The sequence below is a fragment of the Phoenix dactylifera genome, chromosome 17 (genome assembly GCF_051530095.1).
Source record: "Phoenix dactylifera cultivar Ajwa chromosome 17, Ajwa_hap1_PhDact_Kaust_v1.1, whole genome shotgun sequence".
Classification (NCBI taxonomy): Eukaryota; Viridiplantae; Streptophyta; class Magnoliopsida; order Arecales; family Arecaceae; genus Phoenix; species Phoenix dactylifera.
In genome coordinates this window covers 13,983,316-14,000,665 of record NC_143206.1, presented here as the reverse complement: position 1 = coordinate 14,000,665, position 17,350 = coordinate 13,983,316, and the positions used below count along the sequence as shown (strand labels likewise).

At 36.1% G+C, this 17,350-nt stretch overlaps 2 protein-coding genes across 3 annotated transcripts; both read left to right on the top strand.

Moving 5' to 3' along the window:
• Positions 1-3,734: 3,734 nt before the first annotated feature.
• On the top strand, positions 3,735-10,569 carry LOC103704643 (acetate--CoA ligase CCL3). The gene is made up of 3 exons (XM_008788010.5): positions 3,735-4,062; positions 6,619-7,209; positions 9,501-10,569. The coding sequence occupies exons 1-3, from the start codon at positions 3,841-3,843 to the stop codon at positions 10,395-10,397; spliced, it is 1,710 nt and encodes a 569-aa protein (XP_008786232.3). The 5' UTR covers positions 3,735-3,840; the 3' UTR covers positions 10,398-10,569.
• Positions 10,570-12,322: 1,753 nt separating this feature from the next.
• LOC103704642 (uncharacterized) lies at positions 12,323-16,451 on the top strand. Of its 2 annotated transcripts, XM_008788009.6 has the most exons (8): positions 12,323-12,861; positions 12,991-13,060; positions 14,877-14,936; positions 15,295-15,348; positions 15,426-15,473; positions 15,862-15,918; positions 16,083-16,145; positions 16,240-16,451. In XM_008788009.6, the coding sequence occupies exons 1-8, from the start codon at positions 12,785-12,787 to the stop codon at positions 16,243-16,245; spliced, it is 435 nt and encodes a 144-aa protein (XP_008786231.2). In that variant the 5' UTR covers positions 12,323-12,784; the 3' UTR covers positions 16,246-16,451. The 2 variants fall into 2 exon arrangements, with proteins under 2 accessions (XP_008786231.2, XP_017697657.1); XM_017842168.5 differs by lacking the exon at positions 15,295-15,348 and having other exon boundaries at positions 12,349-12,861.
• The last annotated feature ends 899 nt before the right edge of the window (positions 16,452-17,350 follow it).

Here is a 17,350-nt window from a genome sequence, read left to right as displayed (position 1 = left end):
TCATTGCAAATGTGTCGGCTCGGATCCGATCGGATCTTGAGTGGCCCGATCCGATCCAACTTTTTGTTCGGATTCTAATTTTGAATCCAGATCGGATTGGATCTATGTATTTTTATATTCAATACTTCACTATATAATAGTAGAGAACTGATCCAAAAAAATTGATCGGGTCGGATTTGGATCCAGATCAAAATTAGGTGGACCCGACCCAAAAAATAGAACGGATCCAAATTTAGGATCCGGCCCAGCCCCGCGGATCCTAAAATTCGAGTCGGATTGGGTCTTATACGGGCCGGGTTTGGTCATGGGTAGACCCCGTCCCACTTGCAGCTCCAGTTTTTATTGGTGGCTCAGGAAGTTCTCGTGTCACTTGAGGTTCATTCATTCATGCACTCTTATACATGTTCAAGATTGGGATATGCTTATATTCCATAGTCCCTATCTTTAATAATAATAATTGCCCTGATATTCTGTTTGCATATTTTGGAGTACATACTTTGGTTTTTTTGTCCAAAGGATCCTTCTTTTCATAATGATTATGAAGTTTATCACTGTTTGGTGTACAAAAGTGGCCTCCCAATTTGGATCTAACACAGTTAATTACTGACTAGCATATAGCCCGCATGATGCTCGAATGCAGTTTTTTCTTCTTTATTTTTCAACCGCTTTTTAAATATAATATAAAATAAATATAACCGATGCAAGAGCCTAACTATTTTTCTAAAAATAAATTTTTGATATTAATTTTATTATATACTATTACCATACAACATTCTAATGGTATTGCATATCCATTGATATAGTGAAATAATATATCAGCATAAACTAATAAGATCAAATCCAACTTGTGCATAATAAGAAATAGAAAAATATTGTGTCTAGAAGATATTTAAAGGCAATATAGTAAGATCATTAGCATATGTACTTTCACTTTTAAGTAAGATTATGATCATAAAAATATGATAAAAAATAATAAAATATTAGTGTAATCTAATGATTCACGTTGGATATGACAAAAGAATAGAACTAATGAAAAGTATTTTTCATTATTATTAATATACTAATAATAATATTATTTAACTTTGCACTAATTCAATAGTATTAATGGAATTTTTTTTAACATGTTTGATAAGCTAACCAACTTTTTATTAATTATATCCTAATAAAGAACCGTATTAAAGCTCTACTTATTATCTAAAATAAAAACTTTTTTAAAATGCTATTAATATGGTGTCCACGTGGCCAATGGAGAGTTTAGAGCCCCAATTTTTCTATATTGATTTAGTAGTATTAATAAGCTAAGAAGCTTTTTATTTTGGATAATAAGTAGGGCTTGTCTTTAATACGATTCTTTATCAAAATATAAAGTTGATTAGTTCGATAAAATATACTAAATAAAGAACTTTTCATTAGTGTTACTAAATTAATACGCAACTCTTATTTTGGATAATGAGTGTGGCTCTTATTTTACATGTTTTTTGATCAAAACACATAACCATATTAAATAAAAATTTTTCATTACTACTACTAAATCAATACACAAATTAATGACATTGTTAATAACTATATTTGCTTAATGTATGTTGGTATTAGTAAACACACTTCTCATTAGGATTATACCATGCCATATCCCGCCCGAATCATTTGACTACACAAATATTTTATTTATTATTTTGCATTTTTATGATCATGATCTTGCTTAAAAGTAAAAGTACATGCACTAGTAACCCCTCTACATTGCTTTCACATATTTTCTAGATGCAATACTTTTTTATTTCTTATTATACACAGATAGATCATGATATTATTATTTTTATAATAATATATTATTTTATTAGACTGATATATACACACATATACTATTAGAATTTTGTATACCAATAGTATATCATAATTAGCCTATATTATATTATCTTTCTATTATCTATTCAATTATAAATGGATGATATAGAGAGCAAAATTAAGTTGCCGACTAACTCGCTTCCGTTTGGAAGTGAATTTTAGTTGGCAGATGGGCGATCAAATTTTAGCCAAGTTAAATTTTCTGATATCAGATGATGTTTATGGCTCATGCTTCCTAAGAAACTTCGACTACAAGAATCATTTTGTTTGGCAGGGTATATCATGATTAAGCTCTTATATCTATTATATTCTATTCTATTATAACAAAATAATATTTTATAAATAATTTTAAAAAAATAAAATTATATTCTGGGTTATATGCTAGTATTTATAGAGAGCGACTGGCTTCAATTTGAAGGTAAATTTTAGTATGCAGATGGCTAATCAAATCTTAATCAAGTTGATTTTTTTTTTTGGTACATCGGCTGTTCACATCTGACGAGTGTAAAGATGGCTAATAAAATCAGTCTAGTTGAATTTTCTGATATCAAATGATGCTTATCGTTTCGTTTGGTAGGGCGTAACGTGTCCGAAACCCTAACGACCATCAATTTGCTTGGAAAAACTTGGGACAACTAGATTGATGGGAGGCTTTCAAATCGCGCATGATTCAGCTCTTATCTAACATCGCCGCCCATAGTCAAATGAACAACTGTTCATCTGGGAATAAGACACAACTCAATTAATTAGCGACAATCCTTTGATCGTCAGGGACCACTACATACACCAAAAATAAAACCCATCATCGTCAAACCCAACTATGAGTCCCGCAATAAGAAGTGGGACCCAAGAAATCTAAGCTCGGGGTTTTCCTCCCTGGGTCCTTTTTCATCGAGTTTTTTAAGCAATTTCTACAACTACGGCTGGATAGGGAAATAATTATAATCTTCGTCGCCAACTAGTTGGAGCGACGTCATTCACCATCAGCGATAACGATATTTTATTATTTCATTCCTTCCAAATAAGCTTGAGGATGGATCGGATATATATCCATATTTTTTAATAAATATAAATATAAATACGAATATTAAATAAAAATTAAAATTAATATATATTTCTTCTATATGAATATAAATTAAATACTATATATATATAAATAAATATAAATACAAATTGAATATTAAATATATTCATTTTTTATTCAAATATAGATATAAATTAGCAATTATTTTGGACATTAATCTGAAACTTCATTAAAAATAAGAATATAATAATAAAAACTAACAACAATGATATAATCATAATGGATATATTTAATAAAAAATATAATTTCAGCAATTATTGGTCAAAAGCAAGGAGCTAAATTTTCTTGAAAGCAAGAATTCAAAAATAAAAACTACAACGACACATTCAGAAAAGATAAATTTAATTATAAATTATAATTTTAATAAATCTTTATTCTAACTAAAAAAATAATCATAATGCAAAACTTCATTAAAAACAAAAAAAGTAGATCATAAAACTCTAAAATATTGAAGAAGAGAGATAATATATATTTTATATTGAAAATTCAGATGATCACCAGTATTTTCTCTAGTCAACATGAATACATGCTTATCAATACTAGAAGTATGTAAATATAAGCATGAAAAAAAATAAGAAAGTCAATTGATATGTATGAATATTTTGGAAAATAGTAATTATCAAAAATATATATTTATTTACTTTCTATATTTTGATTTTATTATAATAATATAATTACTATAAGGAGAGGCTTCGGCGTGAAAATAGATTATTTGTTAGCCGAAAGCATCACGGGCCGTTTGTACCGGCGGACCCGGTAAAACGTGTCGCTTTGTCCACTGGCCCGGCTATATATACTCGCTCTCTCGAGCAGAAACTCCTCAGCCTCTTCAATTCCCCTCCCTCCATCTCACTCTCCCCAACTCCCCCACCCCGCCTCCCTCTCTGTCTCTTTCTCGTTCTTGGTTGTGGGAAATGGCGGACGGGCCGGAGAGGGATATTGACGAGCTTCCGAAGAATCCGGCCAACTACACGGCGCTGACCCCGCTGTGGTTCCTGGAGCGAGCCGCGCTGGTCCATCCGGACCGGCTCGCGGTGGTCCACGGCCCGGCCCGGTACACCTGGGCCGAGACCTACCGCCGGTGCCGCCGCCTCGCCTCCGCCCTCGCCAGCCGTTCGATCGGTCCCGGGAGCACGGTCTCTCTCTCTCTCACCTCCCCCTCCTTTCTTGGAGACTTTTGTTCATTTGTTTATTTATTTATTTATCTATTTCCACTTGCGCTGACCGTCACAAAAAACGAAGGTTTCGAGATCGTGTTCAGAAGTATTGATGCAATTAGTAAAATATCATGAGATTCTGAAATTTTAATTTTTAACGCGTGAAGTTTATTTCAGTAATTATTTATGATCCACAATTATAAATATTAAATTTCCTTGCATGTGTTTTATTTTACGTTTTTAATACGAGTTTTATTTTTTTTAAGTTCGGTAAAAATAATTTGTTGTTGTTCTGTATAATATTGCTGAGATTTTTGCTGATTTCTTCATTTTTGGAATCAAACTTATTTATTAAAGACAAATGGGAAATTTTAGCATAGGAGCTTAAAGCTAGGTTCTTCAACGTGGAGGAGATTATTAGACTTCCTTTCCTCAACCTAAGAAAGAAAAAATTGAGCGGATTATGATTTGCAGTTGGAAATATTTAATTTCCTTAGTAAAATGTTTAACTATGATTCGTAGTTGGAAATATTTAATTATGATATTGAATTATGTTTAATTATGTGCAGTAGTGATTCGTAGCTGGGCACATTTAATTTTCTCCGTATCCATTTTCTCAATTAAAAGTGTTAGAGTTTTAAAGTCAAAACTTTTTAGTAGGTGCTTGATCGTTGGAAGACAGAAAGAGGAAGGCCAAAATTTATAGTTATAAGAATGATAGAGAGGGCAAAATCATAAATTAGGCAAATTCTATGGAAAAGTATAATTTCCTAATTCCATGATTTCAAGCTGCTGGCATAGCATTTATCTATTTGCTGATCCATTTTCATGTATCTTTGGTTAAATCCAATACAAAGTAAGAACTTTACGTAGAGAAGTCATGCACGATATGTTGCCATATATAATCACATAACACTGACTTGATAATGTATTGTTCTGAATTTCTACATCAAATTAAAATTGTATTGCCTTGAAATCCGTAATGATTGATTTATTCATAGAAGAGTATTTGGATGTATATATTGGCAAGTTGAGTAGCGCAATTTGATGGCTAACCAGAAAGGGGGGTTTGCTTGCCAGATTTTATGCCAGCCATGAAATCCTTAGTTAAGTGGCTTGCTAATTTTGTAGGGACTCTCAGTTCCTGTATGGTATCTTTTTTAGTTAGTTGTGATGGTATGGTGATGATGGTCTGTTGTGGGTAGTTGTGCTGCTGTGCAGTGCTTTCTGGTCTTGATAAATTTTCATTTTCTCAATAAAGGAAAACAAGCGGTCCATACATTGGCCTTGGTTTTGTCAATGTGCCTAACTTTTCATGTGATGATATGGATTCCTTGGGTACCCATTGCCTTCACTTGCCTTGTGACATATATTCCATTCTTAGACCATCACCATGCATGAGTGTCTGCATGATTTTTTCCCCTAAACCTTTTTAGCTTTTGTTTTAACATTCATAGACCTTGACTGAGACAAGGCTGATGGTTATGGTTGTGGTTAAAATAGCTAGTGATATGAAGGGAGGGACGCATATCAGTTGGTGAACGTTCAAATTGATAAGCTTCTTTCATGATCTTTTGGAATATTTGGATCATCTTATTTTGATCCCCTCCTCCCGCTCCACCCACTTTCTTAAATAGGTAATAGGTAGTTTCAAACAGAGGGGGGAGGGAAAACAGTAGGTTCAACTTTCTCAAGAGGAGGATAACAATCTAAAACAGAGGCTTTGGGGGTTTTCAAACTTAAAATTAAGCAGAGGGTTATGGAAATGATTGAAAATGCCTCACGTTTTTATAGTTCTGATTTTTTTTTTAATATTGATATGTTGATGCCAACAATATATGGTTGCTGAGAACAAGATTCTTGCATATTAATGAGCACTGACTCATAGTTGCCTGGGAAAGGAAATTAAGGAATGATTCAAATTTGCGTAATCCGTGGTCCCTAGGTATGTATGTCCAGGGAGTTTAGAAGGATGGCAAAAGATTGGAAATTCATGAGCTCTGGTACAAATATGTGAAAAAGGTTTAATTTGGGATGTATCATTGTGCTCTTATTTAGATGTTATTACCTTATTTGGCATAGGTGTGGAGTTGCTTATGTAGGTGCTTCAGATTCTTTCTGCAATGACCCTCTTTTCGTCTAATTTAAGATAATAATTATGCTTGGGAGTGAGATGAGCTAGTTTCAGGTCAGATAGCTGAAATAAATCTGGATGTCATTTTTCCGGGCTACCATTGTATGTAGATATATTTCCTATCAACTGAATTTCTAGTTTCTGTTATAAAATTAGTGATAGTGATCTCATTAATGTACACGACATGCATACAGTTTTTAAAACATAGCCAATTTTTTTATCCATTGCTTCTTTAGTATTGTGTGGTCATTATTTTTATATAGCTGATGAAGTCTAGATATATAGGATTGCAATTTATTTTTTTTGAAATGACACTGATTATGTGACAAGAGATTCTCAAGTTGATGTTTGTTGCTATTAAAATATTTAGCTGAAAGAATTTGTTTTCTTGATTTCATTAGGTAGCTGTAATTGCACCAAATATCCCAGCTATCTATGAAGCTCATTTTGGAGTTCCAATGGCTGGAGCAGTGGTGAACTGTGTCAACATTCGGCTAATTGCTCCTACAATTGCCTTCCTTTTGGATCATTCTTCAGCTGAAGTTGTTATGGTGGATCAGGAGTTCTTTTCATTGGCCGAGGAATCTTTGAAGATAATAGCAGACAAAACAAAAGGGGCTTTCAAGCCTCCACTTCTAATCGTTATACGTGATGAAACCTGTGATCCTAAGTCTCTTCAAAATGCTCTGAGAAAAGGTGCTATTGAATATGAGAAGTTTCTAGAATCTGGTGACCCTGAATTTGCTTGGAAGCCACCAAAGGATGAGTGGCAGAGCATTTCTTTGGGCTACACTTCAGGAACAACATCCAGTCCAAAGGGTGTGGTATTGCATCATAGAGGTGCTTATCTAATGGCTCTCAGTGGGCCTCTAATATGGGGAATGAATGAAGGGGCTATTTACTTGTGGACTCTGCCCATGTTCCATTGCAACGGCTGGTGCTACGCTTGGTCACTGGCTGCTCTCTGTGGAACAAGCATATGTCTTCGCCAGGTACCTTTTTAATGTTTATTTATTATCTGGAGTTTGCTTGTCAGGGCCTGCATTGATGAAAAATTGTTGTCAGTTTTCTTATTTGCATTTTCTTGATAATAATAAAATGCTTGTATTGTGGTTCAATAAAATTAAATAAAATGATCGAATCAGTTAGTCAAGCAGAAAGCCACTTGCAGTTCAATGCATTCCAGAAGTACATATACACTAGATTACCTTTTGGTAAAAGTTACACTAGATTACCTTTTGTTAAAGGTGCCACAAAAAGATGTAATGGACTTAAAAATCATAAAAAATATTGCTTAATATTGGTAATACATACATACCGCTGCTTTGTACAGGAACAGTTAGGGAAACAAGCATACTTCATTGATATGCTGTCAATTCTTCGCTGGCCAGGTTTCGACTTGTTTAACATGAAGATGAGACCAACCATTCCCCATCCCCCTGGAAGAAAATATTTAGATGATACTCTGCTTGACACACTTTGAGTAATGCCAAGGGGGATAAATTGGTGAGTAATCCATTCAATTGGTCTTCTTGCAATCCCCTAATAAGGAGAGAGTCTGTGCAAAACAAACAATGAAGGATGAAACAAACAAGATATGAACAATTCCATATAAGTGAGACAGGACATTTTGGCTATGGCTGTTATTTCTTCAAGCTAAATAAAAAAGTTTAAAGAAAGGTTATCAAGTGGACGTTGTTCCGAGACATGGATATAATATATTATCTCCTTATTAATAGAAATCTGTAAAAAGGTGACAGGCTGTGTATGTTTTGATCCTGAGAAGATCATCTAAAATGGATGAGAATTGAGAATAGAGTTGCAGAAAAGAAAAACTCATAGAGATGGGAAAAAAGACTGGTATAGCAGTGAAAGGCAAAACAAGCAAGGTATGAACAATCCCATATAGGCAAGGCAGGAGTTGTTGGTTATGGTCATAACCTTTTTGCAATGGAGCAGTCATCCTTCAGTGTTCTCGAGATGATTGTTACCATATAGATTACACATCATGCACATCTAGTAGACCATATATTTGAGCATTTGTTGACATAGCGTGGTCATGTTTAAGAACTAAAAAGGCTTATTAGAAAGGTCGCCACAATAACTGAAGGGAAGTTTGTTGGGTTATGGATTAAGATATGGGTCTAAATGTTTGAGAAGGCAACAGCAAGACCTCAAAGGTTTAGATAGAAGTGGTATCAAGCAGGCAATTACAGCTACCTCAACAGCATGACCTTTCTTAGCCTCTTTTGTAGAGTAGGGTTCTCATCATACGGTATTATCACGTATGAAGTAATTTGAGGTGGCTGTGGAAGGGCAGAAAGGTTATACCTAAGATAAAATGGATAGGACTTGCACAGGTAATTTATTTATTAGACAGGATTGACAACAGATCTAACACTTGGTAGAAATGAGTGGCTCACAATTATCAAGATACACTTACTTGTTATGGTTATGGTAATATCAATCTGGCATTACTGCACTCAATCTTCCATTCTCTGTTTTTACACCTGGAACTTTACATCTTCCAGCTATATTGTATGTCATTCTCAGCTCCTGGCTTTGTTCTTTCTTTTGCTTACCTTGTAACTGTTGAATTTACTATTGGCTCGTGTTCTATCCTCCCAAGTAATCTGGGTGCAATTTTTTAATTCTGAGCACAAAACTGTCATCATCATTCTAGCACAACTCTCACTGTTTAAAGATGAGGGGAAAAAGCGAAACCTGGTACCCAGTTCTCTGCTGAAAGCTACTGGTTTTTGTACTGGTATATATTTGCATCAACCACTCATCAATATTGATGTATATGTATTTTTGGGTCCCTTTTCCTTTGCTTATAGAAACTGATGTCATATAACACGTCAGCTTAGATATTTTAATCTCTGTGCCACTATGTTATTATTATTACGACAGATCGTGAAATATTACATTGATGCTCAAAAAGGAAATCTATATATACTTAATCTGCTGGTAGTACGGTATCTCTTTTTTTTTGGTGGTGGTGGTGGTTGGGTGGGGGGGGGGGGTGTTATATAACTGTCTAGATGCCCATGCTTCGGTTATAACTTTAAACTAAACGATAAATTATGTCCACTCTTTCATGAGAACCCACATAAACAATGTTTTTGTTTGCCCACTGAGCCTGCTGAGATCGTAGAGATTGAAAACCTAACAGAGAGCTTGCTCATTTGGTGCAAATGTAGTCTTATTTTCTTTGTTCCTTTCATTCTATCCATAAATGGAGTCTTAGTTTCTTGCTCCTTTCATTCTATCCATATTGCAGGTGACAGCCAAGGCCGTCTACTCAGCAATAGCCAAGCAGGGTGTGACCCACTTCTGTGCTGCCCCGGTTGTCCTTAACACCATCATCAACGCCCCTCCAAGTGATTCCATCCTCCCCCTCCCCCGCGTCGTCAATGTCATGACCGCTGGTGCTGCCCCACCCCCATCACTCTTGGCTGCCATGTCCCACCTTGGTTTCCGCGTCACCCACACCTATGGCCTGTCGGAAACCTATGGCCCGTCCACTGTGTGTGCTTGGAAGCCTGAATGGGACCACCTTCCGCCCGAGGAACAAGCCCGACTCCATGCCCGCCAAGGTGTTCGCTACATTGGCTTGGAAGGCCTTGATGTCGTCAACCTAAAAACCATGCGCCCCGTGCCTGCTGATGGCACTACTCTAGGAGAAATTGTTATGCGAGGGAATTTAGTTATGAAGGGCTACCTAAAGAATCCGAAGGCAAATGAAGAGGCCTTTGCGAATGGTTGGTACCACTCCGGTGACCTGGGTGTGAAGCATCCGGATGGATATATAGAAGTGAAGGACCGAGCAAAGGACATTATTATCTCCGGTGGTGAGAATATCAGTAGCCTGGAGGTGGAGAGTATATTATACTTGCACCCTGCTATTTTGGAAGCTTCAGTGGTGGCTCGGCCTGATGAGCAGTGGGGGGAGTCGCCATGCGCCTTTGTGACATTGAAGGATGGCGTTAATCAGAACAATGAGCGAGCATTGGCAGAGGGCATCATGAAGTTTTGTCGCAAGAAGATGCCGGCCTACTGGGTTCCGAAGTCCGTGGTGTTTGGTCCCCTGCCGAAGACAGCTACAGGGAAGATAAAAAAGCATGAGCTGAGGGCAAAGGCCAAGGAGATGGGACCAGTGAAGAAGAGCAGATTGTGAGTTTCTGCTGCTGCTGCTCTTTGCTCACTGTGGATAGGCTTGATAATAAGTTTCAGGGTTGCTGAATGATGAGTCCTGAATAATACTATATTTCCAGCAATAGTTATGGGACTTTTTTAAAAGGAACAGTTGTGTAATGTTAAACTAATGAAAATACTCACTGGTTTTGACCTTTTGATGGCTACAGATGAAGGTGAGTAGATGCTCAGTGGTCTTGCGGATTTCTGGTTAACTTGAGCACTTGCACTTTGGGTTGTTAAGACTTCAATGCTTTAACCCAAGGTTCATCCACATGGTGATATGGACTTAGACATGAAACTACCCTATCCTAACTGCATTTTTGGCCTATGGAAAATGTCTTGAATTCAGTTTGGAACTAAACATTACATTAGTTGTAAATCTACGATATGGGTTGCGTCTGCCATGAAAGAAATCTAGTTCAATTTGAGGATTATTTGTGGTATATGCAAAACTTCAAGATTTGTGGACGGTGTATTGTAAAGAATTTAAATCAGAAACTTGGTAGTGCACTGCCCTTGTCTTTGAAGTGAAAATTTACTGGAACCGCGACAGCTGATCTAATGAAAGAGTGGGTGGCCTCCTATAAGTTTGGTTGCACTGTGGTTAGTGCTGCTATTGAGTTCTTCCTGTTATGTTTTGCTCTGTTTAAGTGGGTCTTCCCAATCCTATACAATCCTCGGTGATGCAGAGTAAGAACTTGACTGGGCCTAGTGGCCCTAGACATCCTCATTTAAAGCTAGTCTGCACTGAGTGAAACATACAAGCCAGTCGGGCTATAGCATGTGCTGTTGCATTCCTTTAATTTTAAGGAGCAAGGAGGCACCAATATTTTTCTGATTAATCAGCAAAAAAAATCTTTAAATGTTTAGGGATCAACAATTTTGAAGCTTAAACATTCTTAGAAAAAGAAATAGAATGTACAAGTGTATTTAAGAAGCCGAAGATCTTTTATCTTGATAACCAGACAGAAATAATGGGACAGCCTCTTGATACCTGAAAACTAGTTTTCTTCGGAAAAGCAGCTTGTGGATGACAAGATATGGATTGCCGTGGGATTTGTTTTATTCATGGAATCAAACCAAGATGAGTGAGGAAGATTGAGAGAGAGACTTTGATCGGCTATAATTAAAGTTCATTGCTTACTATGCAACAAAAATTTAGTTATTGAAGCTTTCTATTTATTATAATTTATTATAGTATTATATTATATTTTTACAAATAGTTGGAAAAAGAAAAAAAATCATACCAGGTGAAGCCGGTATTAATAAAGGGAGTTTCTATACAAAGTAGAATTTTTTGTTCAGTGTGAAATCTGATATTGATGACATCAGCAGGAGTTTTTGCTTGGTCATGATCATCAAAGTTCATTGTTTAATGTGCAACAAATATTTTGCTATTGAAGTTTTCTGTTTATAATAATTTGTTAGATTGCCATGTTGCATTTCAAAAACAACCGGAAAGAGGAGAAAAAAATCGTATGCTATATGTTGGATGGGTTATTTGCTAGTATTAACTAAATCTTTAGCCTTTCTGCTCATCCAACTAGAATTAACATCAATATTTTAAACTTACTTATATTATTTTAAATAATTTTAGCTCGAGGCCAAAACTAGACTGTATCATTTCCCTTCCAACTGGCAAACCGAATTGGATCCCGATAGTTGTATGCCTTCTCTATTTGAGGAGTGTCTTTATGTTCCAACCTTGGAAGGTGGTAGCTTTAATTTTAATTGCATCAGGTATTTTTATGATGGTACCTTGATTCTTACTCTCTAAGAGAAAGACAAAAAAAAAATCGAAAGACCATAAGGAGCAAGAAGTCTTGAGAGGGGGGGGGGGGAGCTATTAACCGAATCTAAACCGGGCGTGCCAGAACAGACTTGCATCCTCTAGTTAGTGATTTGCCATCTTCTGAAGGAGCCTGGTTCTTTCAGTGTCATGCATGTATTTCGGGAGGCAAACAGTGCGGCGGATTGGGTTGCTTCCTTCGCAGCACATTATTCTGAAGCTGTCACATGAGGGACATTGGAGCATGTGCCATTGGCACTAGAGCATATTTTGTACGGTGTCTATTTCGGATACTTACGGCTGTATATAGTGAGATAACGATGCACCGGAAAAAGAAGAAGAAGAAGAAGAAGAAAGAGAGAAAGCGACGGGGGAGAGTGTCGGCTGTGCATACTACCAGCACGTGCGAACTTTAGGCTCATTTGGCATGAGCTAACAAGCACCAATAATGACTTAACCCAGTTTTCTTTCCTTCCTCTCCCTTCTCATGACCCCCTAATTACATTCTCATTTTTTTTAAACCACACTCAACCCGCTCTTCATGCCTTTCTTTAATTCCTCCCCCTCATCACTATATTATGTTCTCTCCACTCTCTTTTCCCTTCCCATCCCCCTCCTCCTCACTCAAGTACCAACCTGTCTCTCTAGTCTCAAGGTTCTCTCACCACCCTCACCTACCCATCAGTTCTACTTAATTCCCATAATTCAAAGCCATCTCGAATCCATCTCAGTTTTCCTTTGTATTGCGTTTTTGTAGACTGATATGTATTCCTTTTTTATGTAGAGAGAGAGAGAGAGGAGGATTAGAGATGGCTTGCTGCAATGGAGAGGATATGGCTTCCCAAGGGGAAGAGGTAAGCTATATCTATTTTTATGACTTGAATTTTTTTAAAATGGTTACAAACTTCCTTATTGATGGTTCTGTGAGATAGCTTATGGTTCAAAAGGTATTCTGGTTTTAAATTTTTTAAGAAACCAAAGATGGTTTGCTATCACAATTATTCTGTTTATTATGTTTTGTTAATTCAAATTTTCAATTAAATAACTTGATATGTAACAAAATGTGAGGTTTCCTTGCAAGTAATCAATTCGGGTAACATCGTTTCTTCAGATTTAGAAGGATAAGATGCTAAGTGTTTAATGAAATAGAATTTACAATAATATGTGGCAAATAATTGGTCAATCCGGGAACACACGAAGATCTGTTCAAAGAAAGAATTGCAATATAGGAGGATTGGTAGCAAGAAATTACACTTTGAAGAATTACAAACCTAATTTGATGTGGTTCTTATTCCCTTAAAAAGATTATGTGGCTCTTAGCTCAGCTTAGAGTTCACACATTGGTGCATCCCTTTCTGTGAACAGAAGGATCAGTTGTTTCAATGTTTATTATCTCCTGGTAGCTTTTCCTTTAGAGAAGAATAATTAACAAAAAGGGATACTACAATTGGATGATTTAAATGTTAGTTGTTTGATGGTTTCTGTTCTTTCATTAGGCTGCCATCATGAAAGGCTTGCAGGTGACTAAATTAATGACTGTGAAGGTTCATGCCATTCACTGAAGGGTGATCTCCACATCACTTAGTGCCTGAAATTTCAGGGTAGGGGATTTGGTGCTCTCAGAACTTTGTGTGCTCAGCATGATCTTTGTCTGAAGAAATTATTCATGCTACACCAATTGTGGACCCATAATAGCAGGCGTAACAATTATAATGAAAGTCTGAGGGAGCCTTTGTGAGAATTCCAAAGTAGCATCAACTTTTAGAACATTGGTCCACCACAAGATCCTTGATAATCTCTGACAAGACTTTTAACAACTTTGAATAATTGAGATGAATGTCCTTCCAAATTTTCCCCTCCATTCATCTTATCGATCTCCTGTACTAAGGGGAAATGTAAGATCTGCACAAGTATTAGTGGAAAATATCCTTGCTCATTCTAGAATAACCACATGACCTGCTTTCGTTTTTTTTTTTTTTTTTGCTTCACAGATATCTTTTATGTGCTATGTTATAATATTTGATTTTTAGATTTAAACTATGTAAATTTATGGCGACTCGATCAATATTAGATGTTTTTACTATTTCCAGTGTAACAAAAAACAACAATGTTTTGCCTATATTCAATCATTTTACTTGTTAGGTGAAACATCCTCATCAAAACTGAGGGTGCATTATTTGAATGAAAGAAACAGATTATAAAGGCTATTAAATGGCTCCACCCTTGTCATCATAATCACCATCAGCATATCATCTTTTAAGATACTTAACTGTTTGTCTCATCATCCCAAAGGAATGATTTGGGTTGGCATTGCCCATCTTGCTTTCGAAAAAGGAAAAAAGAAAAGAAAAGAAAAGAGAACATATTATTTATATATGATCAGAGTTATCTTCATTTCTTTTTTTTTTTTTAGTTTGAGGGAACGGGAACGGTTATTTTTGTTTTGAAATGATGAAAAGCTAACTAAATGACATATTACTGCAAAACTTCATATTGTGAGCTACCTTTCTGCTTGTTTCTTATATGTCCTGATTTTGATCCTTTTTTCTTTTAGTCTGAATCTTCATATGAGAATTTGGTAGAATAAAACACAGATTTAATAAAGTCTATGTTTTATTTTTGGTTGGTGATTCATTGCTTCTAAGTGTTAAAGTATTTGCTTAATCTCAGGCTTCACTGGAGAAAAAATATGGTGGAATTGCGCCTAAAAAGAAACCCTTGATATCAAAGGTGAGTTCCATTAGTTATAAATGTAGAATTCACAGCAAGAATAGGGGTTTGAAATAATACAGAGTTTGGCTCTGGTCTAACTGTCAAGACTTTTATGGCTTTATAATTCTGTGATTCCATCATGGGCCTTATAAGAGAAACCTCTAATTAAATCTCTGTTCCTGTTTATCATAGTAAATGTCTCCAGTGTTCAAAACTATCTTAAACAAAACCATATAAGTTGGGCCCCTGACAACAATTTAATAAGACATTTGCCATTGGACCACACTGAATAAGCTCGCGACAGGAGCCCTCATACTGGCTTGCTATCTACTAAGCTATTTATAGACTGTCCATGATTAACATGGTGCATTTAAAGGCAGGAGAAGCCAATGGAGGATGCACAAAGAAACGAACTCTCAATTCTGAAAGGGTGACCAGGCTACTTTTCTACATTTTTTCCATTTAAATTATTAATTTGTGCCATGATTTTATTACAATTGGTTGCAGGACCATGAGAGATCCTACTTTGATTCTGCTGACTGGGCCCTTGGTAAGGTGAGCACAGTGTTACTTCCAGCATTAACCCTGCACATGATGGCAAATCTAATATAACATGGACAAAGTCATCTCAATGGAGAGATGGGAAGTAGCATGGCCAAGTCTAGTCAAATTGTCTGGCTACCATTGCTGACAATGGCATGCGCACTCTGTTCATAAAAATGTCTAAACCTAGCCAATCAAACAGTGGGTCAGACTTTGTTCATGATGGATAGTGTAGGTCTTGAGCACCCTTATATGAGCTTTAATAAAGCTTACGGGCTTGAGCCTGATCCTTGATAGGTGATCCATGGACTGGCTCACATCTTTATTCATAAAACATCTAGAGAAATTTCAGTTAACTTAATTCAAAAGTATAATCTCTTTTTTTTTTATTTTATTTTAGCAAGGAGCCAATCTTAAAACAGGAACTGCCATTGAATTGCTGAAGCCCAAATTGCAGGCATGTATATGTTTTTCCTTCTTATATGAACAAATACTCAAGTACATAGTATTAATTATATAGCGTCTAGATTTTTTTAGCATCAAATGCAATCATCATGCAAAAATAATTCATTTCTTCTCCTCTCTTTCGATATATTTATAATTAAATGGTGCTCCCTGCAGCGGACACCTCATCATCAACTTCCCCCTCGAAACCCTAAGTGCACCTCTTCAGGGGAGAGCAGGGTAAGATTCCATTTTGTAGCATGGCTTCCTTTTTTTTCTTTTTTCTTGCTCCCTTGGATGCCAGTACAAATTTGATTGGCTAATTGATTTGCAGGCTTAGTAGGTCCATTCAGATTGAAGAGACTGCTGGTGTGTACAACTCTGCAGAAGTCTATTCAAATGAGAAGGCATGTACTTTGTTCAAATGAGAAGGCATGGACTTAGTGCTAGGTGTGATGTATATATTTAGTCATCTGAGTTGCTGCAGTCCATGGGCTGATTCTAAACAGTTGACCATATTCAATAGAAATCCTGCATTTTAGTAAAGCAAGTTTCTTTTATTATTTAGTGTCACTTAAGTAGAATGGCTACTTTTCTTGGTGATAAATGTCTGAATTATATGCAGCTACTTGGTTTTCAGTGGACCTCTCATTAGTTGACATTTTATGGGAGAAAAATGAGCTTGGTAGGACTAATATGATTACGACAATCCGATAGTGGTATCATCTTTTGATAGCTAGCTCATATTATGGTTAGAGGTTAATTAAGATTTTATTTCAAGCCTGCAATATGAAGTACTAACTGGCATTTGCTTCTGAGCTGATTGCCCACTCTCCTTTGGAGTTCTTTCATGCTTCCATTTCATTGTTTCCCATGAAATGGAGCTGCTGGGACCTCGACGCTTCTCCTCAAACATAAGCAAGAAGCAAAAGAAAATAGGGATCAGGCCTTTGCAGAAACATGGAAAGGATCGAGGATAAGAAGAAGAGGAAAACATGAACTTGATAATTTCTACTGAAAGTAGAAGTTTTTGATTTTGTGTTCTTAGGATCTTTTCAAGATTTCATGGTAGAACTAAACATCCCATATTATAAAGTCATGATTACTAGTTTTAAAAGTATAAATTATCATTATTTTTTTTTGAGATAATAAAGTATCATGGTTTTCGGTACATCCAGACACACTCTCTAATACATATGAGGAATACATCTTTCGAGGACAATATAAATTTACCTCATACTTGCTAACAAATGCAAGCAAACACAATGCATGTCTGTCAAGCCAAAAAAAGGTTTCTAATGGCCCCTTATAAATTGCAGAACTTCATCCAAAATATGGTAATGGGGCAATACAATTTAAAAGGGGCTCAAGATCATGCTCTATTGCTCCTATGTCATACATTCTACTTGCTACGAGCAACAATTATTTCTAATGCCCTTAATCTT

Excerpts from the sequence above, each read along its gene's own strand:
- LOC103704642 (XM_008788009.6), top strand. The coding sequence starts at position 12,785 with ATGTTCTCTCCACTCTCTTTTCCCTTCCCATCCCCCTCCTCCTCACTC. Across the intron at positions 12,862-12,990 it reads CCTGTCTCTCTAGTCTCAAG|AGAGAGAGAGAGAGGAGGAT; the intron begins GTTCTCTCACCA and ends TTTTTTATGTAG. Across the intron at positions 15,474-15,861 it reads CTGACTGGGCCCTTGGTAAG|CAAGGAGCCAATCTTAAAAC; the intron begins GTGAGCACAGTG and ends ATTTTATTTTAG.
- LOC103704643 (XM_008788010.5), top strand. The coding sequence starts at position 3,841 with ATGGCGGACGGGCCGGAGAGGGATATTGACGAGCTTCCGAAGAATCCG. Across the intron at positions 4,063-6,618 it reads CGATCGGTCCCGGGAGCACG|GTAGCTGTAATTGCACCAAA; the intron begins GTCTCTCTCTCT and ends TGATTTCATTAG. Across the intron at positions 7,210-9,500 it reads CAAGCATATGTCTTCGCCAG|GTGACAGCCAAGGCCGTCTA; the intron begins GTACCTTTTTAA and ends TCCATATTGCAG.